At 33.0% G+C, this 18,466-nt stretch overlaps 3 protein-coding genes across 3 annotated transcripts; 1 reads left to right on the forward strand and 2 right to left on the reverse strand.

Moving 5' to 3' along the window:
• Positions 1-1,485: 1,485 nt before the first annotated feature.
• CRR28 (Tetratricopeptide repeat (TPR)-like superfamily protein) lies at positions 1,486-4,085 on the reverse strand. The gene has a single exon (XM_022053134.2). It carries the CDS (start codon positions 3,725-3,727, stop codon positions 1,892-1,894), a length of 1,836 nt encoding a protein of 611 aa, XP_021908826.1. The 5' UTR covers positions 3,728-4,085; the 3' UTR covers positions 1,486-1,891.
• A 7,220-nt stretch (positions 4,086-11,305) lies between these two features.
• Positions 11,306-13,416, forward strand: LOC110822822 (uncharacterized). The gene is made up of 2 exons (XM_022053042.2): positions 11,306-12,138; positions 12,676-13,416. The coding sequence occupies exons 1-2, from the start codon at positions 11,576-11,578 to the stop codon at positions 13,109-13,111; spliced, it is 999 nt and encodes a 332-aa protein (XP_021908734.1). The 5' UTR covers positions 11,306-11,575; the 3' UTR covers positions 13,112-13,416.
• Positions 13,417-14,300: 884 nt separating this feature from the next.
• LOC110822785 (thioredoxin H-type-like) lies at positions 14,301-15,271 on the reverse strand. Its single transcript, XM_022053001.2, has 3 exons — positions 14,980-15,271; positions 14,729-14,851; positions 14,301-14,624 (listed from the first exon to the last, which is right to left on the reverse strand). Exons 1-3 carry the CDS (start codon positions 15,136-15,138, stop codon positions 14,493-14,495), a joined length of 414 nt encoding a protein of 137 aa, XP_021908693.1. The 5' UTR covers positions 15,139-15,271; the 3' UTR covers positions 14,301-14,492.
• Between the last annotated feature and the right edge of the window lie 3,195 nt (positions 15,272-18,466).

The raw sequence follows: 18,466 nt of genomic DNA on the forward strand, positions 1-18,466 counted from the left end.
TATTTCACTTAAATTTTTGTAAAATCTTTTGTACCTCCATATGATTCTTTAACAACATAGCAAACATGACCTGCATATTTACTTGTGGAAATTTAAGATTGTTTATAGTAAATTCCTAGTTAATATTAGTCTTGATATTCATAATTAAAATCTAAATTTTTTTGTGCTTAATTAGTGACAATTAAATTGCAATAAATCATACTTTTTATTCTACATGTTAAAAATAATATGGTAATTCAAATAAAGAATAAATTAGATCCTCAAAAGGAATTGGATCAAACTCGATGTAGGTACTCTTTGATGGGTATTTAAAGAACTTTAGAAAAAAGCAGAGCAAATAATTGAAATGAAAATGTAATATTATTATAAAGCATAAGTTATTAAAGGTGTATGGTTTGAATTTGGGAAGTCTATGTTGATAGCCATCAAATTTGCTTCTTCTTTGGTTGGAATTGAAGAGACAAATACATCCATTACAAGTGATAGTTATGATGATTGTTGTTCAGGGTGATGGTGGTTGACTCCATTTTTTATCATTTGAGTTTCTGGGTGCAAATTCAGTGAAGAAATTTTCATTTGGCTTTCAAGATCCTCCACTAAACCCTAAATACATAATAATAGTAATGAAGGAGAAAGACTTCAAATTGATTTGGAGCCTCTTTTGATGCCATGAATAAGGTCTCTTTAAGGGACAAACAGGAAAGAGCAGAGAGGAATAAAAGAATAGAAATACTATTTCACAATTTTATCTATATTACTAAAACCAACAGAAATAAATACTCTTTCTCTTTTACCCAGCAAGTACACAACAGTAATTTTCTTTCCATTTATTTCTACATCCAAATAAGAGGAATAAAAGAGAATGGTTTCTCTTTATCTCTTACCACTTCAATTTTTTTTTTTTCTTTCTTTTTCTCCTTTCCCTCTATTTCCTAAACACACCCTTACAGCCACCCAACTTTTTTAGAATTAGGTTGAGTCACTTTTTATGGTGTCAAAGTCACCCAATTTGGGTCCAAGATATTAGTGATATAAACAAGCCAGTATATGCAGAACTGTATATATGCTTCAATCTGAAACTAAATTTCAACGTGGGTATCTACAGAAGCTAAACAGTTCATATCAAAGCAAATATCTTGACAAGCAAGTTTCCCTACCAACCATGTGGCATCGATACAACTGAAGACTAACTGAGGGAGATGCAACTTGACATCTAGATAGGTCTGACTCTCCAACCTCTCACTCTCATAAATGCAGACAACTAATTCTTTAGTCAGCTTTTGCAAGTGACTTCTATATGTCAAAACAGTTCTTGCAGGGTTGGCACCAAAAAACTGTACAGGTTGGACTCACCTCAAATTTAACTGAGCTTTGATCGGTACTGAGTTGAAGCTGTCCAATTCTATTTTTAAACTTGTTTTAGTTTAAACATTTTTGAAGTAGACAGTTTGATTTATCAAGCATGAAATGAACATACTACTATCATTCGAGCTGAATTTGAGTTCCTCAAATAATTGAATCAAATTTCAAACCAAATTCAAGGTTCATCAGCATTTGACTAAATTAAACTCAATTTCAGATATCGGATTTACATCTAAAAATCTATAACAAGAACGAACGTAAATATCAATTTACAACTTCTGAGCTCCTTTTTAGTATGGTTGTTGAACAGAGAGGCCTGCAGATTTGAGCAGAATAGAAAGTAAATGCTTGTAGTTGCTTGTCTCTACTGAAGGAAAAAAGGATCAGCCAGTTCATATATTACAGAAGATTGCATATGCTGGCAATTTTTTTCAGTAAAATCAGACCTTCATATATACAACTTTTGGAAAGTTCTTTCATGCAATTATATTATGTAGGTTCTGACCCTTTAGATAACCCCCAACATTCATCACCAATAATCCATGCATGAGCAGGAACCATTCTTGAAGTGATGGAACCTGGCACGATCCCTCACAATAATCTCAACATTGAAGATTCTAGATATCAATTTCGTCACCTGGTGACAGTCATTGCAAACTCGAAGATTCTTTAAAATACGGATAGGAACTCCTGGTTTCATGTTTAATAACCCCAAAGCAATAGCAAGTCTCTCACTGTGCAGCCTAAGGGACTGCTGTTTACCCTCGTGCAACTCATCAACCATTGGAGCTTGTGAGTAGTCTGGCAAATAGCCTACCAACAGGAGTCTTTCATCTATCACATTCAACATTCCATATATTTCCTTTGTTAGTGGATGAGACGTGTCTCCTGCAAAAAATTCATGTGCAACACCATCAATCTCAATTGAACTGCAGCCAGGCTCTTTAGCAATGCCTTTATCAGTCATCAATTTTCTAATCAACCCAACATCATTCCACCTGCTAGCTGATGCATAAACTCTTGACAAAAGCACATAGACACCACTACAGATGCCTTTCTCTGTTTCAAGAATCTGTCTGGCCATTTCTTCACTCAGCTCAATGCTTGCATTTTTCTTACTACATGCATCAAGAAGACTCCTCCAGATGACTGCATCAGGTCTCATTTCCATGCTTGATACAAGATCAAGAGCTTCATCAATGAAGCCTGCACGAGCAAGAAGATCAACAATGCAACCATAGTGCTCTACCACAGGCTTAACCTTGTATGCTTTGACCATCATGTCAAAATACTTGCGGCCCTCACTGACCAAACCTCTGTGATTACAAGCACTAAGAACACCAACAAATGTGATAGAGTTGGGCTCAAAACTCTCTGTGTTTATCATGCAGGAAAAATACTCTAAAGCCTCCTCTGCTCGCCCATGCATGGCAGAACCTAAGATCATTGAATTCCATGAGGTTACATCGCGGGTGTGCATATCATCAAACACCTGCTTAGCCATTTCCAATGACCCACATTTGCAGTACATATCCAGCAAGGAGTTCTTGATTAAAACATCCATGGCGACATCAATATCATTCTTTTTCAAAAGGTAAGCATGAGCCCACATTCCCAGGGACAAAGCACCCAGACCAGCACAAGCAGTTATGATGCTCTGCATGGTATACCCATCTGGTTCAAACGATTCCTGCATCTCCCTAATCAGTTTTAACGCCGAATCAAACTGACCAAACTGAACGTGGCCATCAATCATAACATTCCAAGATACCAGACTTCTCTCAGGCATATTAACAAACACCTTCTCCGCCGACTCCAAACATCCGCAAGAAGCATAGAAATGAATCAAACTATTATTTACATAAGCATCTAAATCAAACCCATGTTTAAAAATCTGACAATGTAGTTGTTTCCCTTCGAACAGAGCAAACAAGTAAGCACAGGCTTTTAGCACGAAGGGAAAAGTATGCTTATCGGGGAGAACACTTCCCAGCTCCAGCATTCTCTGATAAAGCGCAATGGCCTGTTCTTTTCTATTAACGCCACGGGCACAAGCTCTGATGAGAGTATTCCACATAAACGAATTCGGGTTCTCAATTTGATTGAAAACCCGATAGGAATAGTCAAGATCGGCGAAAGACGAGAAACGAAGTATTTTGCTATAAACAAATAAAGCGTCTGGGTCGTCAGGAAACGTGGTGCGGATAGTATGAGCATGAATCTTTTTGAGCTCAGACATGTCCGTACACTGGTTCGGGTAAAGAAGAATACGACCGTGGTTGTTAAAGTAATCGTCATTGTTGGAATCTTTGTTCTTCCTTGAGAGAATTTGAGGACGTGGGATATGGGTAGATGCGAGAACCATTTTCTGCAGCAACTTTAATCGGAACTTAACATAGATTATAGAGGTTTTCTATCAAGAATCAAGTTCATTACCCTGAAAATCACGCGACATGTTCTTGCTTGGTCGGGAAAAAAAAAAAAAAGAAATCATATACAATTAAGAAAGCAAAGAGACCCGCGTCACCATGACTGCTGGTAAACTTAAAAAGTTCAAACCCAGGAGTTGACGGAGAAGAGCTGAACCTGATTCGTTTTGTCCAGTATCCATGGCTGGATAGGAGGAAGCTGTTTTATTTCCTCGATTATCAGTCGGGAAGTAGAAACAAGAAGAGCCCAATATTGAACTGGGCCGGGCTCTAATATTGTCTTCGGCCCATAAGCAATGGCATGTTTCTTTTTGTTTTATTATTTTAGTTGTACGGTCAATTATAGTTTTGAGTTTGTTTTTGTGTACTGAAATTAATTTCTTATTATTAATTAAAAATAAAGTATTATTATTATTTTTTATATATTAAGAGATTCGTAAAATTTTTTTTGCCCAAAGTTAATAAAATCAAACATAGAAATAGACATTTATTACTGATAAAATAAATTAATTAGGGTTAAGTATGATTATGGAGTAGACCCTTTGGTGATGCCCATCTTGAATTTAAAGAGTAGAGTCCAAAGAATCTGACTTTATCATATAAAAAAAAAAAAAAATATCTCGGATGTGATGATGACAAATGATACTGAAGCCAAAAAAAATTTATTTCAGAGAGAAGAAATTTATCAGAAATTCATAATTATTGTGGCTGCAAAATTATAAAGAAATACCTAAAAAAAAAGCTTCAATTATTGAATTAAAATCCCCCCCCTCCCTCTATTATTGAATTGAATCAAACAGAGACCAAGGATTTTTATTGTGAGAAAAAAAATAGATATTATAAGTAATTGAATATTTATTTACCCCTTGATTGTTAATGTTTAAAAATTTGATTGTATACTTTCTTCACAATGCAATCTAAACCTCACTCGTATAGCATCTACTTGTAATCAATCACAAAGTTCCTAACTCATTTTCTTTAAAAATTTAGACCGTTTTTGGCATAAATTTAAAGAATTTTTGTAAAATTTATTTGTAAATTCGTTGTTTTTTTTTTTGAAAAAAGAAAAATTAGAGAATGATAGAATGTTATATTTAAAGTTATAAAAATTGATATTGTATAAAATTTTATGCAAAGTTACAAATGTATTCTATTATCACTTGATAAAATAATTACGGATCAAATATTAACTCTATTATCATTTGATAAAATAATTGTGGAGAAAATTTCTGCCGCACTGCTTGTGTGTAGACATAGTGTAAATATAATGTGATCTAAAATACCAGTGTTGATAATCCAGAGGACTATAATGTTTTCCGATTGTGTTGAATGAGCCGAGAGACAAAAATGCATACTAGAAAATTTAGATACATTAGTGTTTCTAGGAGGTAAGATATGATTGTACTAACTATGCTGAAGGCTACTTTTATTGTAGTAACACCATGAATTATACATACTGTTTTTTCTGTAATAACTAACCATTCTTTGGTACTATTATGCTAATACAGAAAAGATTATGATATTTAATTGATACTCTGCAACTTCACTTTAACATAGTTTTTACGTCTTTGGTTATCCATGCAGTTTGTAACAAGCTTTTACACTGGGCATGATACAACCAAAACAATTGAACTTGTTTGGATTGGTCTTAAAGCACAGTCTCAGGCGAGTAACCTACCACTTTTATAATGTGAACATCAATATTTTCCATGACTTGCATTAGATCTTTTGATGTTTTTGTTCAAATCTCTAATACTAAAATCAAAGCTCTATTTGTTGAATTATCTAATGAAATTTCTCTAGGTTGTTCTTCATGTTGGATAATAGAATATATTTTATTCAAGTTAGGGAAAGACTTTATCAATATTATCTATACTTTGATACTTTTATATGATTTATTTAAATTCATGAGAAATTTTATTATTAAGTCTTTTTATTGATAACCAACCGTAACTCTCAGCTTTTCACATGCAGATTAGAACTAACTCATAATTAAACAATTCATAAAAAATGACTTTGAGTTTCAAGAAGTATATACTTCCATAAGCATGATTCTATGTCAAGTTCACTATTACTTACTTTACCTCATCCATCAAGGAAGCATTATATTGTGTATGTATTTGCTCTATCTTGATCCAAAGCTAACAAAATGTATATGCATAAAAAGTATTGCACTTGATATCGATAGATAACACATTTTGTATCTAAGTAATAATAATATCATTACATTAAAGTTAGTATTCTATGAGGAGATCATCGAAATATGATGATTCCTTCAAACTCCTGTCGATAAACTCTATTTTGTTCTTAATCCATAAAGTATTTTTCATCGATCTCGCCAAAGTGCAATAGTTGTTTGAATTAAACAAATATTAGAAGCAATGCACCTAAGTTTTTGCTGACTTTGATGTAGTATGAAATATTCAAGTGAGATGGATCGATGATATTTCCACTCGATGAGGTTGGATTTTGAAGAGGAGTCGAATTACGCTGTTTATTTTGAGTTTTCATTCTCCATTCTTGCTATGATACCACGTAAAAAAAAAAAAAAATTTGATATAAGCACAAATACAGAATCTAAACAAATCTTAACAAGAAAGAAATGAAGAAGACTAAAGAAAAAATGGAAGAGGCGGCAATTTGATAAAATCCTAATTAGGTTTTCCATTTTCTTTCTTATTTAATTTATTCTTGAGGAAATATATATATATATATATATATTTATATGGGATACAAAATGGGGTATACCTACACACTACACTACATACATATTTATGTTCTCCTTTTAATCTTACCTCTATATACATATATACATACATTATATGTACGTGGATCTTCTTAAGGGTGCCACGACCTGCCTTAATATTTTTGAAATTTTATTTGTCATTGCTTTTAAGAAAATAAAAGTAAATTAGAGTAAAGAGGGAGTTTCAAGAACTCCTTGTAACCTTATCAAATTTAATTTAACAACTTTGCAAATGGCAGTTGAATATATATATATATATACACACATATACAGTAATGTATATATGTAAGTATGCGTTTTTTAAGAGTGATTAGATCGATTTCAAAGTTGACATGGTCCAAAAAATAAAAATAAAAAATAAAAAATTATAAACCCATTTTAGGTTCGGGTGACATGTTCAAATTCAATTTGTTGAAATCTACCTGAGCACCGTTATATGTATATATATATATTGATATTAATTTAAATATTATTTATATTTTATACATGTATTTTTGTAAATAATGATAAAAATAATAAAATTTATTCATTTATTACTGAGTTTAGGATGGATTTAGATTCATATTTTATAAGTTCGGGACAAAATAGTTGAGTATGATGAAATTCGCATTCGATGTCAGTCCTAATTTTAAATGTCATTTTACTCTAAAATATAATTAAAAAGTATATTATCAAAAGACTTTTAACTTAAACTAATAATATTTATATCATTTTATACACAGAATTTAGCAGAGTTTGAATTTAATATAAATAAATTTTGGTTATTAACGAGTTGGATTTTTAAAAAAAAAAAAATTTGTAAAAAAATTATCAAAACACTACTTAATTGAATAGTGATTTTTCTTTCATAAGATTTTGTGGATTTGAATTAGGTTGTATTTACTTTGTGTTATAATTAATATTTATGTATTATTTAATTAATAATTATAATTTATTTTTTTTAAAAAAATATTAAATATGAATAGATTTAACCACTTGTTTACATTAATTTAAATCAATTTGATTGGTCATAATAGATCAAACCCATTTTATATTTATGCAATATATATATATATATATACGTATATAATTATATTTATGTGAACAATCAATATTATAAATTATATATATATATCATATTTATTATAATAAATACAATTTGGACACAAATATTAAATAAGCTAATTCAAGTTTTTTATTGCTTAATTTGTAACGCCCGAAAAATATGGAAAAAAAATTGATTATTTTATTTTAAATATTTTAATTAGGTTTAAAAAAAAAAAATACCGCCACATCAGCAGCCACGTCAGCAGACCTAGTCAGCAGTTATGACCAACCAGGACCTGCCACGTGGCAAAATCACGTCGACCGGGGACGAGCCACGTTGGCGATCCACGTACGCGCGATCGGACGGCCCAGATCAAGCGTGCGCACGGACGGCCCAGATGCAATCGCACGGACGGCCCAGATTCAATCAAAAACAGACGGCCCAGATTAAATCAAAATAGACGGCTGAGATCAAAAGGCAAAAGGGTATAAATAGAACCCCCATACCTGACCACAAAAACCCTAGCCGCCTGCCCTCGCCGGAGAAGACGAACCAGACGCCGGAGAAGCCTGTCGCCGCCACCCGCTGCCGCACCGGGGAGATTTTCGACCGCCGATCGAGGTAAATTTCATACCCCCGACTCGTTTTTCCACGCTGATTTCCCCTGTGGCAAAATCGGAGCCAAAATCCCGGCCAAACGGTCGAAACCCAGCGACGCCGCCGCGCCCCTCCTCGGTTTTTGCCTCCGATGAGGCCCTTCCCGGCCTCCATTTGATGCAATTTTTATATCACTGTGATCACCATTCTTTTCTCTACAGGTTGATCGGAGCCGAATCACCAAAACACGAACCTCACCGGAGAGCTGCCGCACCCGAGAGCACCGCCGCCGGTAAGCTTCGGTTTTTCGTAATTTTTTGCCCCCCCGAGGGCCCTAGGGTTGTTTTATCGCAAGGACCGATGCAAGTGTGGCCGAATTAGGCCGAAAACGGCCAAACCGAGGCGAATCGCCGTCGCAAGCAGCGGCGTCGTCGCCGAAGCACAGCGGAGCCGCCTGCTGGAATTGCGATATTGGCCAAAAAGGGGCCCTGGGCCTAATTTGGGATTTTTTGGAATACGTGCAGGTACCAGTAGTGCGTTTCAGTTCCCCGGAAAAAATTCAGGAAAAATTAGGGACAGCTTGTAGGCGCACTGTGAAGCCGGATTCGGACCCCGAAACTAGTAAGAACCCCTCACCCTATTTCCTATCACGGTATTAAAGTTCAATAATGATAAAACGGTATTTCTTGAATCAACGAATGTGTGAAATTACTTAAGGTCGCTAATGGAGCCCGAGTCTAGTGTGTTTGTCGGTTAACTGTTATTTGGCCTATTTTACAGTTTTAAATGCAGTATGAGGTTTGATGTTTTCATTTTATAGTTTCGTGTGCAATGACTGAGATACTGATGCTGTATGTTGCCTGTTTGGCATAAATTACTGTTTTGCTTGTTTGTATGTGAATTGATGATGCTGACTGAGAAAAAGGGGAATGAAAGATTATGTAAATTGGTAATTGTATAATGTGGTCAGTCTGACTAGATATCCTGAGAGATGGTGGACGGACCGGGTCCGTAGGGAACCCTACCGGGATTGTGGTCTCTCATACCGGACGGGGTAATGGGGTTTATAGTTTTGGTGCCCATACCGGACGGGGTATGGGGACGGCCCGTTTCACCCTCATACCGGACGGGGTAATGGGGTTTATAGTTTTGGCGCCTATACCGGACGGGACTGGAATCTGATTTCAAGTGTTAAGGGTTAACGGGTAGCGGGACCCCTATGGATCCTCATGGATACTAGTGGGCTGGTAAATGAGGAAAATATGTTGTGTAATAATTGAATTACAAAAGGCGTGATAAGTATTATGTTATACAGTTTATATATGATTTCACGATGATGATAATGTTATTACTTTCATATACTGTTTTATGAATTTCACTGAGGTAAGTGGATGGTGAAGGATTTATTATTGATAAAAGAATTTGTTGTAAATTATACTCCATTGGTCTTTTTGTGTTTTCTACCCACCTTTACCTCCGTGACGGTGAGATATCGTGATGTCTTTACTGGGCTAGTGTAGCTCATTCCTTATTTAATCATTTCAGATCATGAAGACATTGTTCCCGAGCCCGTTCCGTAGGAGGACGACGAAAGGGATGTCTAAAGACTCCATAGTCATATTCGTAGCTTTTACTTTCGAGTTTCTCCTTTAGCTAGTAGGATCTTTTATATTTTGTGAACACGTTTTTAGTTTTAGTGTAAGGGATGTTAATCGAATTTTTGACTTCGTTTCCGCATTTGATATTTTTAATACACATTTCATTTTAAATTTCCGGAGCCGTTACATAATTGATTCATTATAAATAAATAAGATAACTTGTAAAGATGTCATAATTTCTTTTTTTTTTTTTATTTATCAAATGTCATATATAAATTAGATATATTAATAATAATTTATTATACATCAACATAATCTGTTTAAACATTGTTAATGCGTTTTATTGTCTTAAAGGCAAACTAATAATATAAAAACAACACTAACCTTATCAACTAATATTCTAACATCACAGACTTCTAAATTACTTAAATTATAATAATTAAAATATATTGAAATATTACTCTTACTTCTTTTTTTTTTAAAAAAAAAAACTCTCATTTACACACAATAATTTACTTAATTTCAAAATTCATTTTCTCTTTATATATAATTTTTGAATTTTATAAAATTTCCAAATTGGTGAAAAATCACAATAGAAATTTATACAAAAACGACAAAGATGAGATAATCTAAACACATAATTAAAATTTTTTATATTATCACCACCACAGTATGATTTTCTGTCAATTTTTAATAGAATCAAGCAGCAAAATATATAATATAATTAAAAAAAGATTAAAAACAATAATGAAAAAGTAATAAAAAGGAAAGCGAGACAAAGGATAAACAAAGGGGTGGGGACGGTGTCGTTTTGCGGGTAATCTTACGTAACAGCCAATGATTTCTACCCGCCATCAAGAGACCCCTGACCGCAATCTCTACTTGACTGCACGTTCTTCTTCTTTTTATTTATTTTTTTAAAAAATATATTAAAAATTATCCCTGATAAAGTAACATGCCTGTCACCGACGCCTGTATATTATGTAGTATATTTCCTGATTTATTACGACTGATTAATCGGGTGAATTAAAATCTAGTGAATAAAATAAAGACAGCGTATCAATAACAAATCTTTTATTATACAGCAAGATATATGAGATTATTACCACATCAAATATTTGAATTGTAAAAAGGTTTATTATTATTTTTTCCCCATAAAAGGGTGATTTTTTTTATTTTATTATAACTATATAAGATCTATTTGAAATATTTCAATTATTTCGTATTTATTTATATTAATATTTAGTTTAACAATTCAAAATTTTTTAAATAAATTTGAAGGTAAAAAAGAATTCCAAAGTACCGTATTTACTGGAGAATAATTTCGGTTAGGGTTTTCCGATAAAGTTGTGATGATTTTAAAGTTTGCTAATAGTTTTTTTTAGAAAATAAGAAGTTTTTAAAAAGTTGCTTTATTCTGATTGGATGCGGTTCCTGGTATCTGATTGTGATTGGGCGTTGAGAAAACATGGAAAGAAACAGCTGTCACTGAATCCTTATCCAGATCAAAGGGAGAGAAGATGGACGCGTATGAAAAGCGTAATTAGCTGCAGATGCCAAGTAAACGCCACGCCTTTGCGCGTTTAGCTTGACATGATTCTACCCAAACCGGCCCAATCGCCGGCATTTCTGCACATTCATCCGCTTCACTCCTCCACACTTAACTTAACTTGAACGTTATAACAATTACCCCACCCTTAATTCTCTTGGGTTTTATTTTTGTTTTCTTTGATTTTGATTTAAAGAACATTAGTCGATCGGTGAAATTTCTGGTGTTGAAAGAAGAAGAAGAAGAAGAAGAAGAAGAAGAAGAAGAATGGGGGTAGATTACTACAAGGTGCTGAAAGTGAGTAAGGACGCGAGCGAGGAGGACTTGAAGAGATCCTACAAGAGACTCGCCATGAAGTGGCATCCTGATAAGAACCCACTGGACAAGAAGGCAGCTGAGGCCAATTTCAAGCAAATTTCAGAGGCCTACGACGTCCTCAGCGATCCCCAGAAGCGTCAGATCTACGATCTCTACGGCGAGGAGGGCCTCCTCTCCTCTGATTTCTCCCCCTCCGCCGCTAATGGCACCGGAAACCCGGCCTTTCGCTTCGACCCACGGGACGCCGAGGACATCTTTGCCGAGTTCTTCGGCGGATCCGACGCTCGAGCCGGCGGCGGGAGCGGGAGGACCCGCGGCGGCAGTGGAGGCGGATATGGACGTAGTGTTCATGGGAATGGGAATGGGAATGGTAATCGTAATAGGGACGTGGGGAGTCAAGGAAACAAGAAACCGCCGGCGATAGAGAGCAAGTTGTCGTGCAGTTTAGAGGAGCTTTACAAAGGTGGCAGGAGAAAAATGCGGATCTCTCGTTTCGTTCCAGATGAATTTGGGTTCGTTCATTTTAATTGATTTCCTCATGAAAACCATTAGTTAATCAAATTTGCTTTTGTTGTTTTCCCAATATTTTGAATGCTTGGATTAGAATTTATAATTGCTGATCTTTGAAAGTAAACTGATTTGTTTAATTGGTCCGTTGGAACCCACAGCTTGGATTTAGTCAACTGGGTAGTTTACAATAGGATGAGCATAGAGATTTAAGCAGCCACTGAACTTTAATTCATTGAATTCAATATGGTTGTGGGCCTTATGGCCCTTTCAGAGGCAGGGGGATCAGTATAGTTTATGATTTTAGACATCCCCACCTGCTTCCTTTATGAATAAGATTTTTGTTTTTGACTGTTTTGAGAAATTTGGGAATATATGAACTGAACTTCCATTGATTTATTTTAGAGATATTTGTATAAAGTAGTGGGGTTTTTCATTTGTTTATTTCATCTGGAAAGCAATCATGTTTTTTGTGTTGAGGTGATTACCAGGTGATCCTCTTTTTCTCTCTGGCCTGATCTAGAGATAAACTTTTCTTGCAGCAAGCCAAAAACTGTTGAGGAAATCTTGAAGATAGATCTTAAGCCCGGATGGAAGAAGGGCACAAAGATCACTTTCCCAGAGAAGGGAAACCAAGAACCCGGCACCATCCCTGCTGATCTTATATTCGTGGTGGATGAGAAACCACATCCTGTTTTCAAAAGGGATGGGAATGATTTGATTGTAAATCAAAGTATCTCACTTTTGGAGGCCTTAACAGGGCAGACCCTTAATTTGACGACCTTGGATGGAAGGAATCTCACGATCCCAGTGGTAGATATCGTGAAACCGGGTTGTGAATTGATCATCCCAAATGAAGGAATGCCTATTTCCAAAGATCCCAGCAAGAAGGGAAAGCTTAAAATCAAGTTTGAAGTTGTGTTTCCATCAAGGCTCACCACAGAACAGAAATCTGATCTGAAGAGAGTGCTCGGTTGAGCTGATAATAAACCAGTTTTGAGTTAAATGCTGGAGGCCACAGCTATGCCTTAACACAGATGATATGTAAGTCAATCCAGTGTAAATATTTACATCTAAGTTGTTGACTATTTGTTCATAGTAGGAAGAAAGTTGGAAGTGTGCTGCAAATGGATGTTGGCTGTTAATTCTCTTGGAGTCTATCATCCTCAAATATTGCCTTTAGCAGCTGGAAGGTTGACTTTTTCCGTTGAATTGTGCATACTGCTAGTTATTTGATTGTAGTAGTTTGATTTGAGTTAAATAAGGAACTTTCTTGTTTCTTACCCACACTGAAACATTTGAACTCTGATTTACAGATTTAACCTCACGAATCTCTGTTATGAACAAAGAAAGAATCTTATACCCTGTGTTAAAACACAAATTTTTTCAGAAAAAACTCAGCCTATTTTCTACCCTGCTGGAGCCCCGTTACTGATAGTCATCTTTCTTGGGTTGACTGGCAAGCTCACTCATGTCAGAGCGTATATAGGAATAGAAGGTATTATAAGAAAAAGGTAGTTTACAGATTAATATATATGTATAGTTTTTTTAGATGGGTGAGGAAAGCGTTCCAACTTGAGTAGTCAAATTTTGCAGTAGTGTTGGGTCATCTAATTCAAATGCTCCCAGTATTTATTTACTTCATCAATCGTCTGAGTTGATGAGCGGCATCTTATACTTGTATTTAAACAGGCGTAATAAAACTATACATATATATATATATATATTAATTAAAGATTGTATGATCTTACCTTGGGTATATTTTGATTATACCAGTTCAAAAATTATTTTCACTTCTCACAAAATAAAAACTAAGAGTACCCAGTTGACTAAAATTTTAGTGGAAAAACAAATGTTAAAGAGTGTCTGGAAAAAGAAGAACAATATGGTATTTCTTCTGTAATCAATATTATTAAAATTTATATTAATATGGATATGTAATTAATTAATGAAATATATGAATTTTTTTTTTAATTTAAAAAAGTAATTATTCCATAAATATAAATAAATGATTTCAAAATTGATAACTTTATATAATTAATTTATTTTAAAATTTAAAATACAATGTCCAATTATTTTTCAATTTTTTTTGATCAATTAACGCAGAGAAGTAAAATTGATAACAATAACCAAAAACAAAAAAAAAAAAAAGATAAATAAAAGAAGGTTGTGAGTCAAAACATATAATATTCCAAGATAAAATGCATACATCATTTTATTAAATTGAAACTTGTCGAAGGATCGATGCTACTATCACTCTCTCTCTCTCGTCCTCTATAAACCATACATACATATACTCTGTGCCAGCAGTATAAATATATATATGTACATGAGAGGAAAAAAGAGTTTGATGGTGTGATTAAACCCTGTGTTTCTCAATCTTCTGCAGTAACTCGCCGGGCTTGGCTCCGACCACCCTATCAAGTTCTTCGCCGTTCTTCATGAGAACAATCGTCGGCATTGCATCAACTTCGAACTCCTCAGCCACATCCTGTTTTCATCGTTTACACCCACAGATACATATTCTTCTATTAGAAAATTAATATGTTATACATATATATATTGAATCTGGGAAATTAAAGAGTACTGATATACCCCTAACATGTCGACATCGATCTTGAAAAACTCGATATCTGTGAACTTGGCAGCACAGTCTTTAATGGTGGGTTCCATCAACTTACAGGGTCCGCACCAGCTAGCTGTGAAATCAATCACCACCTTCACCACCAACAACATTATATATAATTAATATCATCACCCGCCTCTGATCAATGCATGCACTCTACGTATTATAACACTCAATCATGGCTAATAATTATATATATATATATATATAATATGCTTACCAGTGTATTAGTATTTTTCGAGGCATGAAAGCGAGTCTTCCATAGTTTTTTAGAGTGGACCTCTGTGAGCTGAGATGTCTTTCGTTCAAATATCGTCGATGGTTTGGTCTCCAACACTGGTGTATTTGCTTGCTTGGGGGTTGAAATTTCAGCTCCCATGGTTAATTTCTTTCTTGTTTCTGAATTTTGAAGTGGCGATAATCACCACCACAAGCTTTTGTATAACTTCTGATGATAATTAGTGATTGTAGAAAAAGGATGTTTCGTTGTACTTAAAAGATATGTGCATGCCACACACCTTTATATAGACTTGAGTTCAGACATATTCAAAATTTTATATTATATATATATACATTAATGTGTACATATTTATTATAAGAGAATAAGATTCTATGTCTCCATCACTTAATGTTTTGTTCTCAAGAAAAAAAAAAAAAAAAAAGAACAGAAAATTTTGCAGCCGTGAACTAATTGGGAGAAGTTTTGAATTGCGTAAGGACCTTCTTTTAGATTATTTGACATACTCAAATGCTCCACTAACGTTAGTTGGCCATATATATATATATATAGAATATATATATATATATAGAATATATATATATATGTATATTTTTGATGGTCTTGTCCATCTTGTAATATCCATAAAATGCAATAGACATCAAGGGACAATGAAATAATCTCATAGTTAATTGAAGAGAATCTAACTCGAAGGATTAAAGCGGACGAGAACTACAAATTGAATTTCTTTAGGTAGGAATAAATTTCATCACCATATTGATGTATATGCGGGACAGAGAAAATTAAGCCTACTTCAACACATGTAAGTAATTATTTAGTGAAATATAATGTTTTAGAATTGAATCTCTTCAATAACTTGACGGGTTAGAATTTTATTTCTAAGAGAACAATGAGTCATGGAAAGAAGAGGAATACAAAAAGGTGACAAGAACTTAGAGATAAATGAAGTATAGGTTAAAAGCATTTTAAATATTATTTTTTTTAATAAAAATTTGTATATTTCATTAATTAGATAATATATACATATCAATTCATTTAATAAGTATATATGAAACGTATAATCTATCTAATATAAACTTATACCTCCACATAAAGAGAAAAAAATTATTTTAACACATAAATTAATAATTATAAGATGAGATATATCTATTAGAAATAAATATTATAAAATTAACTAGATTAAAATATCGTTGTGTTTACTTGATGATTACGCTACTAGGTCTATACAGAGTTTATGCTTAAATTGTATGTTTTATTTCAATTTCATTACTATATACAATTTTTTTAATAAAATACAAACTCTTTATTTAAAGTACTAAAATATTATCAGTGACCACAAGTTATTATGTTGTTCTCAAAATGCAATCCAATTTATTCCTTATGTTATGTGGTGATTTAAAACATAAGTTGAACTTAAGTGGTTACCGAAATGTCAAAAATGTCTAAGTTGCTTATGAAAAATGTGGTTGACGATTAAATTAACAAACCTTAAGGTAGGCTTTATAGGGCAATAGCCTTGCATGAGATGATTTTATGAGTTCTCACTACTTTTTTTCTTTGATTACGAGATGAGTCTAATTATTTAGACTACCATATTTATGATTGTCTTTTTATCTCTTGCTATCACCGTAATTTTTTTTTATTCGAAATGCTCCTCATCAATCCTATTCAAATATTCTTACTTCCAAATTCTTAATCTATTCTATTTCATTCATTTTTTATCTCTTTAAGTCAATTTATTTCTTATATCATTCTCTTCAAACTGTCTAACCATTCGAGCTTATCTTAAATTATTCTTTTTCAACTTCTTAAATATACCTTCAAATTTTTCTCAATTTATTTCTTTTGTTTATTTAGTTCACATATTCAATTTTATAAGAAAATTGAATTTAATCCCTCATATTATCATTCTCTCCAATTGTCATAAAAAAATAAGGTTATATCTTCTCGTATGACCATTTTATTTTTTAAATATAATATTATAGAATCTCACGTCAATACGATCATTAAATATTATTATGTGATCCATAATGAATATACTCTTTTAACTTCTAGAGAGATAAAACAAAGTTTATTGCTTTGGTTATATTTCAAAATTAACTTACCTCTTACTTTTTTAGTTTTTTTCTCTTTTAATATCAAACTACATTCGTCTAAGTATTTTTGAATTTGAAGAAATATGTTAAATTTCATAAAAAAATATATTTTTCTATATGGTTAATATAATACTTTTGTTTGGTAGCCTACCTTTATTTGTTATGGGAGGCTAATTAAATAGGTTGTTTTTATGGGTCACAGCTATATACAAGTCTAAATAAAATACTTTACATATTATGCTATGAGGTGTAAATGAGCTAGTAGATATGTGACATGCAAAAAAGTTTTCCTTTGGGATAGATGTTGTGTCTAGCTTTTGTCTATGCAAAAGAGTTTTATTTGGTGAGGCAGGCATGGGAAGGCCCTCAACTCAAGTCCACCTTATGATCGTCCATACATATGCCATGGCATCCTCTTTATGATTGTTGGTATTTTTGCATACTTAAATTATTTTAATAAATTAAACATGATTTTTCGATTGTTTTATATTAATCTAAATAGTCTAACTTTGATTTTGAAAATGAAGTTGCGTATTAAGGTCAAGAAGAGCCAATACTTCTTGACTAAATTCTTTAAGTTTTCGAGCTTATTGCTTCATTATCTTATCTACCTCTTCGCTAAATTTTGCCTTCTAACTCTTCGACCCTTTTTTGATAGTATACTATTGAAGGAAGGAAGTGAGCGAATGTGTTAAGTTGGTAATTTTCCAAAATTTTGTTATCTATTGCTATAGTATAGTAAACTTTGGTCCTTATCTGTTGCCCTAATTGGAAAAATATAAATCTAAATTAAACCCTCAATTATGTAAATTTGAAACAAAGGAGAGAGAATTAAGTGAATGAAATAAAATGGAAAAAGTGAGTAACCCAACTTTTTTTTGGTTAAACACTAAGACAGAGGAATCAAATAGGGTTAAAAAGAAAGTAAAGTTGACAGAATCTAAATCCATGAATGCTCACCATATCTTCTCCATCTCATGGTGGGTGTTGATTGAAAAGAACAGAAAAAGAAAAAAAAAAGCACGATAAGAATTTACTTGTGGCTGAGGAAGAGCATTAAAAAAAAGAAAAGTTTTACTTTTTTTTAATAATAAAATAAATGTTTCAATTATATATTTTTTGTGAATTTACTATTTATAGCGAATGATAATCTATTTTTATTTTATAATAAAATAATTTACGTTCAATTAAATAGTGTATTAACTATTTAATTTTTACTAATAACTTTTTTAGCGTGAGATTGTAAATTATTAAAATTAAACTGAAATCTAATTGATTCACACTAAAATGTTATTATTAAGTTTATATTTAAAACTTTCAAATTTATGTGATGATTTTGTTTTTAATTTCAGTTTAGTTTGATTATTATATTT

This window comes from Carica papaya, chromosome 8, assembly GCF_054855325.1.
Source record: "Carica papaya isolate Zhongbai chromosome 8, ASM5485532v1, whole genome shotgun sequence".
In the NCBI taxonomy this organism is placed as follows: Eukaryota; Viridiplantae; Streptophyta; class Magnoliopsida; order Brassicales; family Caricaceae; genus Carica; species Carica papaya.